Source organism: Panthera tigris, chromosome X (genome assembly GCF_018350195.1).
Source record: "Panthera tigris isolate Pti1 chromosome X, P.tigris_Pti1_mat1.1, whole genome shotgun sequence".
Taxonomy (NCBI): Eukaryota; Metazoa; Chordata; class Mammalia; order Carnivora; family Felidae; genus Panthera; species Panthera tigris.
This window is the reverse complement of record NC_056677.1, coordinates 69,873,461-69,896,428: the sequence shown is the minus strand read 5'-3', so window position 1 is coordinate 69,896,428 and position 22,968 is coordinate 69,873,461. Positions and strand designations below refer to the sequence as shown.

Here is a 22,968-nt window from a genome sequence, read left to right as displayed (position 1 = left end):
TCAGTCGGTTAAGCGGCCGACTTCGGCTCAGGTCATGATCTCACGGTCCACGAGTTCGAGCCCCGCGTCGGGCTCTGTGCTGACAGCTCAGAGACCGGAGCCCGTTTCAGATTCTGTGTCTCCCTCTCTCTCTGCCCCTCCCCTGTTCATGCTCTGTCTCTCTCTGTCTCAAAAATAAATAAATATTAAAAAAAAAAAAGAGAGAATATAACTAGTGTTGGGTTGGATGTGGAGAAAGAGGAACCCTCATGCAGTATTGGTGGGAATGAAAATGGGTGCACCCACCTTGGAACACATTATGGAGGTTCCTTAAAAATTAAAAATAGAAATACCATAAAATTTAGTAATTCCACAACTGTGTATTACACAAAGAAAACAGAAACATTAATTTGAAAAGATATGTGCATCCCTGTTTATTGTAGCTTTATTTATTTATTTATTTATTTATTTACATTATAGGTATCTTTTATTTTTTAAGTTTTTATTTAAATTCTAGCTAGTTAACATATGGGTAATATTAGTTTCAGGTTTACAATATAGTGATTCAACACTTCAATAAAATACCTAGTGTTCATCGTAACAAGTGCACTCCTTAATCCCCACCACCTATTTAATCAATTCTGCCACCCACCTACTTTCTGGTAACCATCAATTTGTTCTTTATAGTTAAGAATCTGTTTCTTGGTTTGCCACTCTCTCTCTTTATTCTTTCTTTTATTGCAATATTATTTATAATAGCCACAATATAGAAGGAACTTAAGTGTCCATTTATAAAGGATTAGATAAAAAAGATATGGTATATATATAAATTATTATATAATAACAGTAATATTTAATATTACTTAGCCATATAAAGGATGAAATCTTGCCACTTGTGACAGACAACATGGATGTGCCCAGAGGGTATAATGCTCAGTGAAATAAGTCAGAAAGAGAAATACAAATATCATCATTTCACTTACATGTAGAATCTAATAAACAAAACGAACAAATAAAAATCAGAAACATATCTATAAATACAGAGAAGAAACGTATGGTTGCCAGAGGGAAATGAGGTGACAAGATTGGCAAAATGGGTAAAGGGGTGGGAAATACCAAAGTCTAGTTATGGAATGAATAAGTCACAGGGATAATAAGTACAGTACAGGGAATATAGTTAATGGATTGCAGTAGTATTGTGTGGTGACAGACTGGAGCTACACTAAAGATGAGCATAGCCTAACATGTAGAATTGTCAAACAATTATATTGTACATCTCAAAATAATGTCAACTATACTACAATAAAAAAAGAAAATATCAAAATAAAATAAATACAATGAATCATATGAAACTACTATAAACAATGATATGCCAACAACTTGTACAACATATTAGTGAATAAATTTGAATAAACATACAAGTTTTAAGACTGAATTATTAAGAAATAGCTTGAGGGGAACCCGGGTAGCTCAGTCGGGAAAGCCTCTCACTTCGGCTCAGGTCATGATCTCACAGTTCGTGAGTTTGAGTTCTGCGTGGGGCACTGTGCTGACAGCTCAGACCCTGGAGCCTGCTTTGAATTCTGTGTCTCCCTCTCTCTCTTGCCCCTCCCCAATGTGGGGAATAAGTTTAAGGATTCTCTGAGCTTGCACCAATGGGTTAACAAGGCCTAGGGTGGAAAGATGCCATAGGGCAAAAGTGCCCAGAGTAGAACAAAGCATACAGCAGAAAGGTGCTTCCACAGGACGAAAGCATCCATCCGAGAACAGGTAGAGGTGGAAAGCCACCTCTGCAGGGCTAAAGTGCACATGGCTAATTAGCAAGAAAAATGCCTTGTTAACCCTGAGGTAGCATGCTCTATCTGTCTTAGCTCCTAGAAAAGTTAAGATAAACAGATACGGTGACTGGTGCCTGCAGTAAATGGTCATCTGCTTGGCGCCAAGATTTTGATTTGTCTTGATCTAACCCCTAACACTGCATATCTTTGAAACCCCTTTTTTCCACACACGAGTTAATGGTTACTGTTTTATCATTTCTTTCTGCACATCCATAATGTATGTAAGCCTTCTGATCTTAATAAATATGGAGGAAGGACCCTTACTCAGAGCTCTTGTCTCCTCCTGGACATTAGCCTCTCTCATATTCAATTCTGTGTCCCCTCTCTTGCTGGACAAAAGAGAACTCCAGACTCAAAGTTGATGGCACCCCAACTCATGCTCTTTCTCTCAAAAATAAATCAATATTAAAAACATTAAGAAATAGAAAGTTTGGAAAAAAATAAATAGAAAATCTGAATAGACCCATTGGTAGTAAGGAGATTGAATCCATAATCAAAAACCTCTCTCAATACAGAAGTCCATAAGAAAACCCTCCACAGGAGAATTCTACAATCATTTCAAGAAGAAGCAACACAAATCCATCTTGAAGTCAGCCATGAGAAAAAAAATTGAAAAAACCACAAATATGTGGAGGTTAAATCACATTCTAATAAAGAATGAATGGGTCAACAAGGAAATTAATGAAGAAAATTTTAAAAAAATACATGGAAACAAATAAAACTGAAAACATTATGGTCCAAAACCTTTGGGATGCAACAAAAGTGATAGCAAGTGGGAAGTATATAGCAATGTAGTCCTACATTAACAATCAGGAAAAATCTCAAATAAGTACCCTAAACTTACACCTAAAGGAGTTAGTAAAACAGCAATAAATGAAGCCAAAAGCCAACAGAAGAAGATAAATAATATAAATTATAGCAGAGGGGAGCCTTGTTGGCTCAGTTAGTTAAACATCTGACTGTTGATCTCAGCTCAGGTCTTGATTTCAAGCCCCATGTTTACTTAAAACAAATTATGGCAGAAATAAAATGATATAGAACCAAAAATAAATACCCAGTAGAACAGATCAATGAAAAGAAGAGACAGTTCTTTGAAAACATTAATGAAATTGATAACCCCCTAGCCAGACTTATCAAAAAGAGAAAAGGCCCAAATAAATAAAATCACAAATGAGAGAAGAGATATAAGAACCAGTATCACAGAAAAACAAACGATTATCATAGAATATTATGATAAACTATATGCCAAGAAATTGGACAGTCTGGAAGAAATGAATAAATTCCTACAAAAATATCCACTACCAACACTGAGACAAGAAGAAATAGAAAAGTTGAACAGATGGAAAATCAGAAAAAAAATTGAATCACTAATCAAAAATCTCTCAACAAACAAAAATCCAGTGCCAGATGATTCCACAGGGCAATTCTATCAAATATTTAAAGAAGAGTTAATACCTATTCTTTTTAAACTATTCCCCAAAAACTAGGGGTGGCTCGGTGGCTCAGTCAGTTAAGCACTGACTTCGGCTCAGGTCATGATCTTGTGGCTCATGAGTTCAAGCCCTGCATCAGGCTCTGTGCTGACAGCTCAAAGCCTGGAGCCTGCTTCGGATTCTGTGTCTCCCTGTCTCTGCTCCTTTCCCACTCGTGCTCTGTCTCTCTCTGTTTCTCAAAAATAAACAAATATTAAAAATAAAAAAAACCTATTTCAAAAATATAGAAATGGAAGGAAAGCTTCCAAATTCATTCTGAGGCCAGCATTACCTTGATTTTTCCCCACATCTTTAACAACACTTGTTACTCCTTGTCTTTTTTATTTTAGCCATGCTAACAGGTATAAGGTAATATATGTCATTGTGGTTATGATTTCCATTCCCCTGATCATTAGCGATGTTGAGCATCTTTTCATGTGTCTGTTGGGCATCTGCATGTCTTCTTTGGAAAAAAAAATATCTATTCGGGTCCCCTGCTCATGCTTTTAATCTGATTATTTGTGTTTGTTTTTTGGCCTGGAGTTGTATATGTTTTTATATATTTTAGATATTAACTCCTTATCAGACATATCATTTGCAAACATCTCTCATTCAATACTTTCCCATTTTTGTTTTCTTGATGGTTTCCTTTGCGTGAAAAACTTTTTCATTTTGATGTAGTAGAAATAGCTTATTTTTGTTTTTGTTTCCCTTGACTTAGGAGACATATCTGGAAAAATGTTGCTCTGCCTGATAGAGCAATTATTGCCTTTGCTCTTTTGTAGGATTTTATGGTTTATGATCTTACATTTAGATCTTTAACCTATTTTGAGTTTATTTTATGGTATTATGATAGCATCTGAATACTATTCTGGTCTGGGCTTTTAAGGTGGATCGGGAATGTAAACCCTGTCATTCTCTAGTTCTTACCTGGAGAGTGTTCCCACAGCTTCTCAGCTTTCGGTGAAATTCTAATATTGTATCTTTTACATGCTAGTTTCTCTTTTAAACTGCAGCTTTTTTTTCTGTGCCCAAGGACAGAGAAATCCAGTATTGCTCCTTCAGTACTATCCCCTTCTGCTGCAATTTACAGCTTTTGGAGGGGAGGTGGGAAAACACTTTGTTACTGTGTCTCAGTCTTTCTTGCTGTTGTCTTTGGCTATTCTATCTTTGGCTGTGAAGAAGCTGTTCAGTTAGTCCTCAGTTCTTTTTCAGGAAGCATTGTTCTATAAACAGGTGCAATTTTGTGTGTTTCATGGAAGAAGTTGGTTCAGGGTCTTCCTCTCTCACCATATTTCACTGGAATCCTGGAGTTTTGTTTTACTGGAATAATATTTTATGAATATCCAGGATGCTTTTGCAAAGTCAGTTTTGAGGAATCTATTTTTTAAAATTGTATATTTATTATTTTGAGAGAGAGAGAGCATGAGCAGGGAAGGGGCAAAGAGAGGAGGAGAGAGGATCACAAGCAGGCTGCATGCTCAGTGCAGAGTCTGATGCAAGGCTCCATCTCATGACTGTGATTCATGACCTGAGCTGAAATCAAGAATCTGATGCTAAATTAACTGAGACAATCAGGTGCCCCGAGACATCTCTTTTAAATCTTTTTAGATGCATGCTATTGTAAAAAATAAAACAAACTTCTGGATACCTATATGAATACTATGCCATCTGCTGATTAGATGTGTAATCATGTATAAATCAACTCATATTTCTATGATTTGAAGTTAGAAAAAAGAATATATTGGCAACAATTATAATGGAAAAATTATATTTATAATGATGAGTTGGCTTTATAATAAAGTCCTTTATGTCCACATTTAAACTATTTTGAGAAGGTAAAGTTATATATTTTCAAACTAAATTCTGCTTATAGTGGAAAATACAGAGTTAGGTCCCCAGGTACCTCTAATATCTCATTTCATTGATACACTGTCAGAAAATTTTATTTGTTAAGCAATTTTATATTCTCATAACTAGACAAAAGCACAATTTATTGTTTCTCTAAATTGTTAAAATATCTATTTGGGGGGAAGAGTTCTGTTTCTTGCCAATATGGAAGAGAAAATAAAGCTGAACTCGTGAAATAAAAAGTATATATAAAATTCAGAACAACTTGAAATTCCAGACAATATCATGAGGATGTAAAGAAGGCTATAATAAAATACTTGTTATGAGGAAGACAAAGATATTGATAAGTTTAAGAAAATAATAGTAATACATGTATGTGATAATGATGTTAAGGGCAACTATTATAAGAAAAAAATAGAATGTATAACTTAAACAAGAAAAACAAGATCTACATTCATAAAATGAAGAGAAGAAATTAATAATAAAGGAAGTAAACACTAAGAATATATGAAACATGATTACAAAATGAAGCTCTAATCTAATAATAATACAATAAATATAAATGGGTTAAATTCACCATTTTAAGACAGAGACTCATATGCAAGATATGAAATAAATCTACCAATATGTTGCCCACTAGTCATATTTTTTAAAGAAAATAGAAATATTAAAAATAAATGGTTTGAAAATGATACACAAACAAACATATTAACTAAAATAATGATGGCTTAATTATATTTTCTGGAAAAATAATTAAGTGCAAACAATCATAAGGTATATGAAAGATGCTATGTACTTTTAAAAGGAAAATTGGAATAAAAATAAACATTTAGCAAATTGTATTAAGCAATAAATCTGCAAATAGTAAGAGCTAAATCAAAAAATTCAGACAAAATTAAGAAAAAATCCTCTTCCGGAAATTGAGAGATCAAATATACAAAGACAGTAGACATTAAGGACTTAAATAATGCCATGCATAAGGCTGAGTTATTAATTATGAATAATATTTCTCTAACTCACCCACAGAGAATGCACATTATATTAGAGCACTCACAAAAAATTATATAAATAGACCAATTTATGCTGCACCTGTGTGGCTCAGTCAATTAAGCATCTGAGTTTGGTTTCACCTTAAGTCATGATATCACGGTTCATGAGATTGAGCCCCATGTCAGGCTCTGCTTGAGATTCTCTCTCTCCCTCTATTTCTGCCCCAAACTCATGCACACTCTCTCTCAAACTAAATAAACTTAAAAAAAAGAAACAGACCAATTTATTACAAAGAAATTCTCAATAAATTCTAAAGGATTAAAGAATCATACAAACTGTTTTTCAATCATATTTTTGAAACTAAGTATCATATTGTTAAATAACATATGGAGTATAAAAAGAAATCACAAAACAAATAAACAGTTAGAATTCAGTGATAATAAAAGCACAACATGATAAAATTTGTGTTTTGTGATTAAAGTGTTCACTGGAAATTCATAGCTTCAAATGCATTTAACAATAAAAATGAAAATTCAAAAAATAAACTATAAATTCAATTCAAGAAATTTGAAAAAGCAACAAAATAAACTCCAAAGGAAGAAGGAAGTCATACTAAATAGGGTAGAAATAAGTATGATATAAAACAAAAATATAAAGGGTTGATAACCAAGAATATGAAAGAACCTCCTCAAAATCAAAGGAAAACAATAACAACATCAAATAAAATTGCCCAAATATCAAAGGAAAACAATAACAATATCAAAGAGAATTGCCCAAATATATGAACAGGTAATTTATATAAACAAAAACTAGAAAGCTAACAACCATATGAAGAAATGATCAAATTATTTGTTACCAGAGAAAATAAAATGAAGAAATTTTATATGAATCATACTTGCAGAGATAGACAACTGAATAATGCCAAGTATTGTTGGGAATATATAAAATCTTCATGCTCTACTGGTGGACATATTACAGCCATTTTGGAGTGCAATATTTCAGTAGTTAGTCAAATTAAATATACTCATATCCTAGACACAGCAATTGTGCTACTGGATGTCAAATATTAAGTTATTTGAACTCATATCCGTAAAGGAACATGTATTGGGGTGTTTACTACAGCGCTATTTGTGATTGCAGCCATTCCAAATGGCAAAAAATAATGTATCTCCTCTAATAATATTAGCATAGTAGCAAATTCATTCAGTGGAGAAGATATTTATTGATCTTAATACAGTTTCAAAACTGTCAATGAAAGTGATAAATAGGGACTTTTAATATAAAAATACCCATGATGATACATTAGAAAATTTGTTAAAAACTGACCCAAAGTTTACAAACACACTATATTATTTCTCTTACCTCCTCTTATGTACTTTCTGTAGACTATGAATGATAAATTCCTACTGAGAAATAAGTTTTCCAAGTCTCCAGTGGAAAATGCAACACTTATGAATCACTGAAGATAATTTTCAGTTAATAATAAATACTACATTAAAGCATGAATACCTACTACCATTTTTTAAAATGTTGATTTATTCTAGAGACAGAAAGCATGAGCAGGGGAGGGGCAGAGAAAGAAGGAAAGAGAATCTCAAGCAGGTTCTGCATTGTCAGCACAGAGCCTGACACTGGGCTTGATCTCACAAACTGTGAGATTATGACCTGAGCCAAAATAAAGAGTCAGATGCTCAATCGACTGAGGAACCCAGGAAACCCGCTACTACCATTTTTGTTTTTGCAATGAAGACTGAAACAAAGTAAGGGAGTTCTATCCTTTGAGAAAACTAATGTCAATGAGCTGAATCCATAAATATGTAACTTGGAGGATAGACGTGGGACAATGTTATATGCCTACTAGTACATGGCTTTGAACTGAATCAAAGTGAGTAGATCAAAACTAATATTTCAAAAATTCACTAAGTTTGTGATCTTTTTGACTAGACAGTTAATACTCTCAAATAAGTTCACCAAAATAATATTTATTTTTGAGACAGGGAGAGACAGAGCATGAACAGGGGAGGGTCAGAGAGAGGGAGACACAGAATCTGAAACAGGCTCCAGGCTCTGAGCTGTCAGCACAGAGCCCGACGCGGGGCTCAAACTCACGGATCCCGAGATCATGACCTGAGCCAAAGTCGGCCACTTAACCGACTGAGCCACCCAGGCGCCCCGAAATGACATATTTTTAACACATGAAAGTTAATACTTCAGTCCTAGTGTTCAGGTTTGTGCATGCACACTTTTTATGTTTTCCATATTCAAACATTGAGTACCAGAATAGATCACATGCTGAGCCAAAAATCAGGCCTCAGCAAGTATAAAAAGACTGAGATCATAGCATGCATATTTCAGACCACAACACTATGAAACTTGAAGTCAACCACAAGAAAAAATCTGGAAATACCATACATACATAGAAGTTAAATAACATTTTACTAAACATGACTGTTTCAATCAGACAATTAAATAACTTTTAAAAAAAATACATGGAAGCAAGTGAAAATGAAAACGTGATGATCCAGAACCTTTGGGATGCAGGAAAGTTGGTCATAAGAGAGAAGTAGATACCAATACAGGCTTACCACAAGAAGTAAGGAAGGTCTCAAATACACAACCTAACCTTATACCTAAAGGATCTAGAAAAGGAGCAGCAATTAAGCTTAAACAAGAATGGAAATATTAAGGTGTTAGAAAAAGAAATCATGATATAGAAACAGAAAAAAAAAACAGTAGAAGAGATCAAAGTAACTAACAGCTGGCTCTGAAAAAATTAATGAAATTGATAAACCTCTAGCCAGACATCAAAATGGAAAGAGAAAGGACATCAAATAATTTTTTTTTTAATTTTTTTTCAACGTTTTTTTTTTATTTATTTATTTTGGGACAGAGAGAGACAGAGCATGAACGGGGGAGGGGCAGAGAGAGAGGGAGACACAGAATCAGAAACAGGCTCCAGGCTCCAAGCCATCAGCCCAGAGCCTGACGCGGGGCTCGAACTCACGGACCGCAAGATAGTGACCTGGCTGAAGTCAGACGCTCAACCGACTGCGCCACCTAGGCGCCCCATGGACATCAAATAATTTTTAATGAAGAAGAGAAGAGATGCCAACCAACAGCACTAAAATACAAACAATTATAACAGAATATTATAAAAAAAATAAATGCCAACATACTGGACAATCTGGGCAAAATGGATACACTCTTAGAAACATGTAAACTACTAAAACTGAAGCAGGAAGAAATAGAAAATTTCTTCAGACCCATGAACAGAAAAGAAATTCAATCAGTAATCAAAAATTTCCCAACAAAGAAAGTTCCAGGGCCAGATGGCTTCCCAGGGGAATTACACCAGACATGTAAAGAATAGTTAATACCAATTCTCCTCAAATTGTTCAAAAAAAAAGGAAAGCTTCCAAACTCATTCTATGAGGCTAGTAATACCTCAATTCCACAACCAAAGACCCCACTAAAAAGGAGAATTACAGGTCCATATGCCTGATGAACATGGATGCAAAAATACTGAACAAGATACTTGCAAATCAAATCCAATAGTACATTGAAATAACTATTCACCATGATCAACTGGGATTCATTCCTGAGATGCAAGCATGGCTCAATATTCGCAAATTGTTTACTGTGTTACACCACATTGATAAAAGAAAGGATAAGAACCATATGATCCTCTCAATAGATGCAGAAAAATCATTTGATAAAATACAGCATTGTTTCTTGACAATATGCACAACAAAGTAGGGATAGAGGGAACATACCTCAACATTATAATGACCATGTATGAAAGACTTACAGCTAAAATCATATCATTCTCAATAGGGAAAAACTGGAAGTTTTTCTTCTAGGGACCTGAACAAGACAAGGATAGCCACTCTCACCACTGTTATATAACAGTACTAGAGGTCTTAGCCTCAGCAACTAGACAACAAAAAGAAAGAAAAGGCTTCCAAGATGCAAGAAAGAAGTCAATCTTTCACTATTTGCCGACAACATGATACTCTAGGTAGAAAACCTGAAAGACTCCACCAAAAAATTGCTACAGCTAATACATCAATTCAGCAGAGTCACAGGATATAAAATCAGCATACAAAAATCTGTTGAATTTCTACACACCAATAATGAAGCATCAGAAAATGAAAACAAGGAATCTATTTCATTTACAATTGCAACAAAACCCATAATATATCTAGGAATAAACCTAACCAAAGAGGTAAAAGATCTATACACTGAAAACTATGGAACACTGTGAAAGAAACTGAAGATGACATAAATAAATGGAAAAACATTCCATCCTCATGGAATGGAAGAACAAATATTGTTAAAATGTCTCTACTACCCAAAGCAATCTACACTTTTAATACAATCCCTATCACAATACCACCACCATTTTTCACAGAGCTAGAAAAATCCTAAAATTTGTATGTAAATGACAAAAGTCCCTTAATAGCCAAAGAAATACTTTAAAAAATGGTTAGGCATCCTGATTCTGAACTTTAAGCTATATTGCAAAGCTGTAGTCACCAAAGTGGTATGGTACTGCCAGAAAAGCAGACACATAGATCAATGGAACAGAATAAATAACCCAGAAATGAACCCACAACTGTATGGTGAACTAATATTTGACAAAGTAGGAAGGAATATCCAATGGGAAAAGACAGTTTCTTCAAAAAAGAGTGTTGGGGAAATTGGAGAGCAACATGCAGAAGATTGAAACTGGATAACTATCTTATACCCTACATAAAAATTAATTGAAAATTGAAGAAAAACCTAAATGTGAGAAAGAAAACCATCAAAATCCTAGAGAAGAACACAGGTAGCAACTTCTTTAACGTCAGCCATAGCAAATTCTTACTAGACAGGTCTCTGGAGTCAAGGGGAAGAAAAGCAAAAATGAACAATTGGGACTTCATCAAGATAAAAAGATTCTGCATAGTGAAGGAAACAATCCACAAAACTAAAAGGCAACCTATGGAATTGGAGAACATATTTGCAAATGAAATATCAGATAAAGGGTTAGTATCGAAAATCTATAAAGAACTTATCAAACTCAACTCACATAAAATAAATAATACAGTTAAAAAATGGGCAGAAGACATGAATACACATATTTGCAAAGAAGACATGCAGGTGAATAACAAACACATGAAAAAATGCTCAACATCTCTAATCATAAAGGAAATACAAATCAAAACCAAGATGAGACCAACCTCATACCTGACAGAATGGCTAAAATTAACAAAAGAATCAACAGATGTTGGCAAGGATATGCAGAAATGGGAACCTTCTTACACTATTGGTGGGAATACAAACTGGTGCAGCCACTGTGGAAAACAGCATGGAGGTTCCTCAAAAAGTTAAAAATAGAATTATCCTTCAACCAGTAATTGCACTACTAGGTATTTACCCAAAGGATGCAAAAATATTGATTCAAAGGGTCACATGCACCCTGATGTTTATAGCAGAATTATCAACAGAAACCAAACTATGGAAAGAGCCCAAATGTGCATCAACTGATGAATGGATAAAGAAGATGTGGTGTATATACAATGGAATACTACTCAGATATCAAAAAGAATTAAATCTTGCCATTTGCAATGACATGGTGGTAGATAGAGTCTATTATGTTAATCAAAATAAGTCAGTCAGGGAAAGAAAAATACCATGTGACTTCACTCATATACTGAATTTAAGAAACAAAACATATGGGAAGGAAAACAAAAGAGAGGGGAACAACCCATAAGAGACTCACGGGTAGAGAACAAACTGAGGTTTAATGGAGGGAGGTGGTTGGCGGATGGGCTAAATGGGTGATGGTTCTTAAGGAGGGCACTTGTTATGATGAACACTGGGTGTTATATGTAAGTAACAAATCACTAAATTCTATTCCTGAATCCCTAAATAAATAAATAAATAAATAAACATATACAAAATAAAAATACAACAATCAAAGCATAACATTTGGTTATGCTATACAAATGGAAGAGATTAGATAATGTGATAAATTTTTAGAATACCAGAGACCACTTGAAAAATCTAGTCATATAAACACTCATTTTTTAGCTTTCAGAAATCATGATGCATGCATTGAATTTCTTTTCGAATTAATAGTTTACTTTACAAGTAATAGAAGCAGTCATTTTGGATGATGAGTAAGGAAGTATTTCCTTTCTCATCTACTATGCCTTTTGATGCATCTCAGAAAAAAAGCACCTGGGAAATTATAGAGGCAAATAGGGAAATGACTTTCCAATTATGGTAGAAATATCTCATAATCTCTTTTAATATTGTTTCTTTCAAACTAGATACTATTATACACTACACTAGAACTGCAGGGTTGGCTTTAGACTAAAGGTTCCTCCTTCTACTTCTTCTCTATTCTACTACAATTCAAAACATACAAACAAAATAAGCAACAGTCTTGTCAAAATGGTGCTAATAATGTCAGCAGGAAACAATGTGTTAATGCATTACTGCACACTGTAAAATGGGTTAACATGTATGGTTTCAACAGGGTTCTTTCTAAAAATCTAATATTTGAATCCTAGAATGACAGTGTGATACTGGCATAATGACTAATAGGTAATGAGACAAAATGGAGTGGTCAGAAACAGACCTTCACTTACATCGTCATCCAATTTTTGACAAAGGAGACAAAACAATCCAATGAAAAAGGGAAACTCTTTCCACAAATGGTACTAAAACAACTTAAAACCCACATGGAAAATACAATGATATGAAATTCCTATATTAAACCATACACAAGAAAATATTTTGAGACAGATCATAAATCTAAATGTAAAAACTAAAATTATAAAACATTTAGGTGAAAACAGAAAAGAGTATCTTCCCAACTTGGGGTAGGCAAAGTTCTACTAGACATGACACAGAAAGCAGTAGATAAAAGAAAAAAAACACAGACCTCATCACAGTTAAAAACTACTACTCACCAAATGATTCCATTAAGAAAATGTACAAGCAATCTCTACACTGGGAGAAAATACTCGTAAACTAACTACATACAGAGAACTATTACCTAGTCTATATTAAAAACTCCAGGGATGCCTGGCTGGCTCAGTTGGTTGACTGTCTGATACTTGATTTTGGCCCAGGTAATGATCTCATGGTTCATAAGATAGAGTCCCAGGATGCGCTCTACACTGACAGTGTGGAGCCTGCTTGGGATTCTTTCTCCCGCTCTCTCTGCCCCTCCCCTGCATTTTCTCTCTCTCAAAGCAAATACGTAGATATTTTAAAACCCCCAAACTTCAATAATTCAATAATAAAAATACAAACAACCCATGTTCTAAAAATAAACAGATGTTGTGAGCAGACACTATACACACACACACACAAAATGATATATGAAAGGACAAAAAAAGCACATATAAAAGTGCCAAACATAATCAGTTAACACAAAATGCAAATTAAAACTGCAATGAGACACAACTAAATACTCACCAGAATGACTAAAATTGAAAAGCCTGATAATTCCAAATTTTGGCAATGATGTGGAACAACTGGAAATTTTGTACATTTATTATTGAAATATAAAATATGCTGTTTGGGAAAAGTTCTGGAATATTCTTATAAAATTAAACATGCAGGGGTGCCTGGGTGGCTCAGTTGGTTAACCATCTGACTTCAGCTCAGGTCATGATCTCGTGGTTTGTGAGTTCGAGCCCCACATCGGGCTCTGTGCTGACAGCTCAGAGCCTGGAGCCTGCTTTGGATTCTGTGTCTTCTTCTCTCTCTGCCTCTCCCCTACTTGTGTTCGATCTCTCTCTCTCTCTTTCTCTCTCTCCCTCTCTCTCTCTCTCTCTCTCTCAAAAATATATTAAAAATGTAAAATAAATAAATAAATAAATAAATAAATAAATAAATAAAATTAATTATGCATCTTCACCAGCAATCTTACTCCTAGTTATTTCCAAAGAGAAATGAAAACATATGACCACAAAAAGACTGTAAACAAATCTTTACAAAGCATATAGGATTTTTAGGGCAGGGAAATAGTCTATGATGTTATAATGATGGCTACGCACCATTGTACCTTTGTCAAAACTCACAGAATGCACAACACCAAGTGTGAACCATAAGGTAAACTATGGACTTTGTGTGATTGTGATGTATCAATGCAGGTTCATCAATTGTAACAAATGTATCACTCTAGTGGGGGATGTTAATAACATGGGAGGCTATGCATGTGTGGGGTTAGGGAGTGTATGGGAAATCTCTGTACCTGCATTCCAATTACAAGCTGCTCTTACAAGAATTTTCTTACAAAAATCCTGCTATAAAATGTTCAGAACACCTTTATTCATAGTCTCCTTAAACTGAAGACAATAGTAACATCCATCAAAAGAAGAAAAGCTAAAGTGTGGTATATTCATACAATGGAATTCTACATATCAATACAACAGGGAAAATCAGCTGAAACCAAAAATTAACGTTGAACCTTTATGCTGAGTGAAAAACAAATCTTATAAAAAAGCGTATAATATACAATTCCACTTACATGAATTTGCAGAATTGTCAAATCTAATCTGAGTTGGGAAAAACCGGGGAAGATGGCAGTGTAGGAGGATTCTGGGCTCACCTCATACTGATGATCACTTAGATTCCACCCATATCTACCTAAATAACCCAGAAAACCGCCAGACTAGCAGAACAGACTCTCCAGAGCCAAGAGTAGACAAGACATTCACGGAAGAGGGTAGGAAGGGCAAAGAGTCGGTCAATGCTACACAGACTGGTGGGAGGGAGCTGGGGCAGTGGAGGGGCTGCTAGCCCAGCAAGGCAGAGCCCCCAAAGTCTGGCTTGCAAAAGCAGAGGGGCCAGACTGTGTGAGTTCTAACAGCCAGCGGGACTTAACATCTGGGATGTTAAAAGTCAACAGCTCTGCTATCGGAGAGTGGGGAGGGCAAGAAAACACCGGGAGGGAGAGTTGTTGAGCCCGGGAAGACAGAGCTCAGCTCAGCAGGGAAACAAAGGCACTGGAAAGCGCCATTTCCCTCTCCCATTCCCCAGCTGAAATTTGAAAGGGAACCAGTTGCTTTCACCAAACATGCTTGCACCACACAAACGCCCAAAGTTGTCTTTCTGTGGATCCATCCCTCCGATGGGCCTGCCTCCCCCCATGTGCTGCAAGGCCCCTCCCGCAGGGGACCACCAATGGCAAAGTGGGCTAAGCCTACCCATCCGGCCCATCCTGCCCCTATGCAACTTGTGGATCCACCCTTCTAATATGCCCTTGGTCAGATCACATCGAAGCAGCACCACAAGCCTGGCAGTGTCCAAGTAGCCCAGACAGGGGCCACACCACTCACCACAGTGAGGCCTGCCCCTGGGAGAGGGGAAGATAAGGTACACACCAGTCTGAATGTGGCCCCAGCAGTGGGCTGGGGGAAGACATCAGGTCAGACTGTGGCCCTGTCCACCAACACAAGTTACTCCAGACAGCACAGAGGAAGTGCCCTGCAGGTTGGAGCTACCGCAGGGATGAACCAAAATGGCAAAAAGGAAGAATTCTCCTCAAAACAAACTCCAGGAAGTAGTGACTACTAACGAATTGATCAAAACTGATATAAGTAATATATCGGAAACAGAATTTAGAATGATAGTCACAAAATTAATCGATGGGCTTGAAAAAAGCATAGAGGACAGCAGAGAATCTATTGCTACAGAGATCAAGGGACTAGGAAATAGTCATGAGGAGCTAAAAAATGCTATAAATTAGGTGCAAAATACAATGGAGACGGCCATAGCAATGATTGAAGAGACAGAGGAGAGAATAGGTTGAATTAGAGATAAAATTATGGAAAAAGAGGAAGCTGAGATAAAGAGAGACAAAAAAAAAATCCAAGATCATGAGGGGATAATTAGAGAACTAAGTGATGAAATCAAATGGAACAATATCAAAATCATAGGAATTCCAGAAGAAGAAGATAGAGAGACAGGGGCTGAGGTGTACTTGAACAAATCATAGCTGTGAACTTCCTGATCTGGGAAAGGAAAAAGGCATTGAAATCCAAGAGGCACAGAGAACTCCCTTCAGACTTAACTTGAATTGATCTTCTGCAGGACATATCATAGTGAAACTGGCAAAGTAGAAGGATAAAGAGAAAATTCTGAAAGCAGCAAGGGATAAACATGCTCTAGCATATAAAGGGAGACCGATAAGACTAGTGGCAGACTTATCTACTGACACTTGGCAGGCCAGAAAGGAATGGCAGAAATCTTCAATGTGTTAAACAGAAGAAATATGGGGCCAAGAATGCTTTCTCCAGCAAGTCTGTAATTCAGAATAGAAAGAGATAAAGATTTTCCCAAACAAACAAAAAATGAAGCAATTCATCACCACTAAACCAGCCCTACAAGAGATCCTAAGGGACACTCTGAGAGTGAAATGTTGCAAGGACCAAAAGTACCAGAGACATAACTACAAGCATGAAACCTACAGATCACAATGACTCTAAACCCATATTTTTCAATAATAACACTGAAAGTAAAAGGACTAAATGCTCCAAAAAAAAGACACATGGAATCATAATGGATGAAAAAAACAAGACCCATCTATTTGCTGTCTACAAGAGACTCATTTTAGACCTGAGGACACCTTCAGATTGAGAGTGAGGGGATGGAGAACTATCTATCATGCTACTGGAAGTCAAAAGAAAGCTGGAGTAGCCATACTTATATCAGACAAACTGGACTTTCAATTAAAGGTTGTAACAAGAGATGAAGAAGAGCATTATATAATAATTACAGGGTCTATCCATCAGGAGGAGCTAACAATTATAAATGTCTATGTGCTGAATACGGGAGCCCCCAAATATATAAAACAATTAATCACAACCATAAGCAACCTTATTGATAAGAATGTGATAATTGCAGGGGACTTTAATATACCACTTACAACAATGGATAGATCATCTAGACACACGGTCAATAAAGAAACAAGGGACCTGAATGATACATTGGATCAGATGGACTTGACAGACATATTTAGAACTCTGCCTCCCAAAGCAACAGAATATACTTTCTTCTCGAGTGCACATGGAACATTCTCCAAGATAGATCACATACTGGGTCACAAAACAGCCCTTCATAAGTATACAAGAATTGAAATCATACCATGCATACTTTCAGACCACAATGCTATGAAGCTTGAAATCAACCACAGGAAAAAGTCTGGAAAACCTCCAAAAGCATGGAGGTTATAGAACACCCTAATAAAGAATGAATGGATCAACCAGGCAATTAGAGAAGAAATTAAGAAATACATGGAAACATATGAAAATGAAAATACAACAATCCAAACGCTTTGGGATGCTGTGAAGGCAGTCCTGAGAGGAAAATACATTGCAATGCAGGCCTATCTCAAGAAACAAGAAAAATCCCAGATACAAAATCTAACAGCACACCTAAAGGGAAGAGAAGCAGAACAGCAAAGACACCCCAAACCCAGAAGAGGAGAAATAATAAAGATCAGAGCAGAAATAAACAATATAGAATCTAAAAAACTTGTAGAGCAGATCAACAAAACCAACAGTTGTTTTTTTGAAAAAGTATACAAAATTGATAAACCTCTAGCCAGGCTTCTCAAAAAGAAAAGGGATATGACCCAAATAGATAAAATCACCAATGAAAATGGAATTATGACAACGAATCACTCAGAAATGCAAGCAATTATTAAGGAATACTATGAAAAATTATATGCCAACAAACTAGACAACCTGGAAGCAATGGACACATTCCTAAGCACCCACCCACTTCCAAAACTCAAACAGGAAGAAATGGAAAAGTTGAACAGACCCATAACCTGTGAAGAAATTGAATCAGTTATCAAAAATCTCCCAACGAATAAGAGTCCAGGACCAGATGGCTTCCCTGTGTAATGCTACCACACATTTAATGCAGAGACAATAACTATCCTTCACAAACTGTTCCAAAAAATAGAAAGGGAAGGAAAACTTCCAGACTTCTATGAATCCAGCATTACTTTGACTCCCAAACCAGATAAAGACCCACCAAAAAAGAGGACTACAGGCCAATATACCTGATGAATATGGATGCAAAAATTCTCAACAAGATACTAGCATATCGAATTCAACAGCACTCAAAAAGAATTATTAAACTATGATCAAGTGGGATTCATTCCTGGGCTGCAGGAATGGTTCAAAATTCACAAATCAATCAATGTCATACATCACATTAAGAAAATGAAAGATAAGAACCATATGATCCTGTCAATCGATGCAGAATGCATTCTGCATCCTTTCTTCATAAAAACCCTTGAGAAAATCGAGATAGAAGGAACATACGTAAACATCAAAAAAGCCATTCATGAAAAGCCCACAGCTAATATCATCCTCAATGGGGAAAACTGAGAGCTTTCCCCCTGAAATCAGGAACATGACAGGGATGCCCATTCTCACCACTGTTGTTTAACATAGTGGTGGAAGTTCTAGGATCAGCAATCAGACAACAAAAGGAAATCAAAGGCATCAAAATTGGCAATGATGAATTCAAGCTTTCACTTTTTGCAGATGACATGATATTATACATGGAAAACCCGACAGACTCCACAAAAAGTCTGCTAGAACTGATACATGAACTCAGCGAGAGTCGCAGGACACAAAATCAATGTACAGATATCAGTTGCATTCTTATACACTAATAATGAAGCAACAGAAAGACAAATAAAGAAACTGATCCCATTCACAATTGCACCAAGAAGCATAAAATACCCAGGAATAAACCTAACCAAAGATGTCAAAGATCTGTATGCTGAAAACTATAGAAAGCTTATGAAGGAAATTGAAAAAGATATTAAAAAATGGAAAAACATTCCATGCTCATGGATTAGAAGAATAAATATTGTTAAAATGTCAATACTACCCAAAGCTATCTACACATTCAATACAATCCCAATCAAAAATCAACTAGCCTTCTCCTCGAAGCTAGAACAAGCAATCCTAAAATTTGTGTGGAACCACAAAAGACCCCAAGTAGCCAAAGTAATATTGAAGAAGACCAAAGCAGCAGGCGTCACAATTCCAGACTTTAGCCTCTACTACAAAGCTGTAATCATCATGACAGCATGGTATTGGCACATAAACAGACACATAGACCAATGGAATAGAATAGAGACTCCACAATTGGACCCACAAAAGTATGGCCAACTAATCTTTGACAAAGCAGGAAAGAATATCCACTGGAAAAAAGACAGTCTCTTTCACAAATGGTGCTGGGAGAACTGGACAGCAATATGCAGAAAAATGAAACTAGTATATTTTCTCACACCATTCACAAAAATAAACCTAAAATGGATAAAGTATTGAATATGAGACGGGAAAACATGAAAACCCTAGAGGAGAAAGCACGAAAAAACCTCTCTAACCTTGCCGCAGTATTTTCTTTATTGACACATATCCAAACGCAAGGGAATCAAAAGCAAAAAAGAACTACTGGGACCTTATGAAGATAAAAACCTTCTGCACTGCAAAGGGAACAATCAACAAAACTAAAAGGCAATGGATTGAATGGGAAAAGATATTTGCACATGTCATATCAGACAAAAGGCTAGTATCCAAAATCTATAAAGAACTCACCAAACTCCACACCCAAAAAACAAATAACCCAGTGAAGAAATGGGCAGAAAACATGAAGAGACACTTCTCTAAAGAAGACATCCGGATGGCCAACAGGCACATGAAAAGATGCTCAACATCACTCCTCATCAGGGAAATACAAATCAAAACCACACTCAGATATCACCTCACGCCAGTCAGAGTGGCTAAAATGAACAAATCAGGAGAGTATAGATGCTGGCGAGGTTGTGGAGAAACGGGAACCCTCTTGCACTGTTGGTGGGAATGTAAACTGGTGCAGCTGCTCTGGAAAACATTGTGGAGGTTCCTCAAAAAATTAAAAATAGATCTACCCTATGACCCAGCAATAGCACTGCTAGGAATTTACCCAAAGGATACTGCTGTGCTGATTGCATAGGGGCACTTGTACCCCAGTGTTTATAGCAGCACTTTCAACGATAGCCAAATTATGGAAAGAGCCTAAATGTCCTTCAACTGAATAATGGATAAAGAAATTGTGGTTTATGTACACAATGGAATACTACTTGGTAATGAGAAACAATGAAACATGGCCTTTTGTAGCAATGTGGATGGAACTGGAGAGTGTTATGGTAAGTGAAATAGTTCATAGAGAGAAAGACAGATACCATATGCTTTCACTCTTATGTGGATCCTGAGAAACTTAACAAAAGACTATAGGGGAGGGGACGGAAAAAAATTACAGAGGGAGGGAGCCAAAACATATGGGACCCTTAAAAACTGAGAATAGAATGAGGGTTGATGGGGCGCAGGAGAGAGGGCAAAGTGGATGATGGGCATGGAGAAGGGCACCTGTTGGGATGAGCACTGGGTGCTGTATGGAAACCAATTTGACAATAAATTTCATATTAAAAATAAATAAATAAATAAATAAATAAATAAATAAAATTACACATTTTTCAACTAATTCCTAGCTTATTTTTGTCTCAAATTTTAGAATACTATCATTAATTTTAATTTAAAATACTTAATTTTCCTTATTTCATCTATTTTGTTGTGTGTGACACAAAGGGAAAATAAAATATACTTAAACATTCACTATATATGTATGTCTCTATATTTTACACAGAGTACTAAAGAAAATATAATTATTTAGCACTCAGGTATCAAAAAGTATGTATATGTGAAATATTTTATTGTATAAAAAAACTTAGAAGGCCACTTACCACATCTATCATATCTGATTCCATTTCAAGGCTGAGGTAAGACTACAAGGAAAAGTAATAAAGAAATTAGTGTTGAATATTTCATATAAATCTGTTATTCTTTTACAGTTACAGAGTAAAGTATTGAATGATAACACTTAATGTGTTTCAAATAATCTATTTCCAGGTTATAGAAAGACATCTTTCAGAATCTGAGGAAATAGCACCAATCTGAAAGCTTCTTTTAACAGATGGCTTTTTTCAATTTATATTTATTGTAATTATGATAATTTGGATTTATTCTACCATCTTATTTTGTCTTCTATGTACCCCATTTTTGTGTCCTCCTTTCATCCATCTTATCTGCATGTTATTAATATTTTTCTTAATTTTCTACTCTATTGGTCATGACATAACACATTCTATGCATGTACCTGAACCTAAGTTTTAAAATGCATAGAAAATAATCTAATCAATACCTATATCCTCCTCTGATCACTAAAATGACTTTAAAACCTTTATACTTTAATCTCCTCTCTTCCACCTTTTATATTATCATGGTCCAATATTTCAGTTCCATATATTAAACTGGCAAAATTAGTCTTAACTCTCAAATCTTATAAAATGAATGATATGTTTTATCATTTTCCTGCCAGAGTTTCTTTTTAAGAAACTTGTTTATTTATATTAAACAGATAACATACAAGTGCCATACACACACAACACACACACACACACACACACACACACACATATATGATATCTTTACATATGTACATACCTGCATAATCACAACAAAATTATGAATATAGAAACTATCCAGCATTTCATAAGGTTCTCTTATGCTCCTTTCCAGTCTATACTCTGAGTGGTAAGCAATATTCTATTCTATTGCATAATCAATCATTTTTGTCTACTTCAAAGCTCATACAAATGAAAACATATAGCACAATTCCTTTGTCTCTGGCTTTTTTTTCAGTCTTTATATTATCTGTAAGAGTCATGTAGGATGAACACCTCTTGATTTTTTTAAGTTTTTATTTCAATTCCAGTTAGTTAACACACAGTGCAATATTAGTTTCAGTTCTACAATTTAGTGATTCAACACTCACATACAACACCCTGTGCTCATCAGAAGGGCACACCTTAATCCCAATAACCTATTTAACTCATCCTCATACCCACCTCCTATCTGGTAACAATCAGTTTTTTTCTGTAAAGTTAAGGGTCCACTTCTTGGCTTCTCTCTCTCTCTCCTTTTTTCCCTATGCTCATTTGTTTTGTTTCTGAAATTCCACATATGAGTGAAATCCTATAGTACTTGTCTTTCCCCGACTGACTTATTTTGCTTAACGTAATGCTCTATAGCTCCATAAACATTGTTGCAAATGATAATATTTCATTTTTTTTGTGGCTGGGTAATATTCCATTCTATATCTATACCAACTCCTATTCCATTGTATATCTATACCAATTCCTCTTTTTTTTCCAATATATGAAGTTTATTGTCAAATTGGTTTACATACAACACCCAGTGCTCATCCCAAAAGGTGCCCTCCTCAATACCCATCACCCACCCTCCTCTCCCTCCCATCCCCTATCAACCCTCAGTTTGTTCTCAGTTTTTAACAGTCTCTTATGCTTTGGCTCTCTCCCACTCTAACCTCTTTTTTTTTTCCTTCCCCTCCTCCATAGGTTTCTGTTAAGTTTCTCAGGATCCACATAAGAGTGAAACCATATGTTATCTGTCTTTCTCTGTATGGCTTATTTCACTTAGCATCACACTCTCCAGTCCATTCCACTCTAACCTTTTTTTTTTCTTCCCCTCCCCCATGGGTTTCTGTTAAGTTTCTCAAGACCCACATATGAGTGAAAACATATGGTATCAGTCTTTCTCTGTAAGACTTATCTCACTTAGCATAACACTCTCCAGTTCCATCCATGTTGCTACAAAGGGCCATATTTCATTCTTTCTCATTGCCACGTAGTACTCCATTGTGTATATAAACCACAATTTCTTTATCCATTCATCAGTTGAAGGACATTT

The 22,968-nt window shown here is 35.7% G+C and overlaps 1 protein-coding gene across 5 annotated transcripts in view; it reads right to left on the bottom strand.

Annotated features, from left to right (window-relative positions):
• The window catches only part of LOC102968110, a 449,421-nt gene that overhangs the window by 171,545 nt on the left and 254,908 nt on the right, over positions 1-22,968 (bottom strand). For all 5 annotated transcript variants that reach the window (XM_042974931.1, XM_042974932.1, XM_042974933.1 and 2 more), the window contains one exon: positions 20,943-20,984. In XM_042974931.1, coding sequence (XP_042830865.1) covers positions 20,943-20,984 — 42 coding nt within the window. The remainder of the gene's footprint in view (positions 1-20,942; positions 20,985-22,968) is intronic.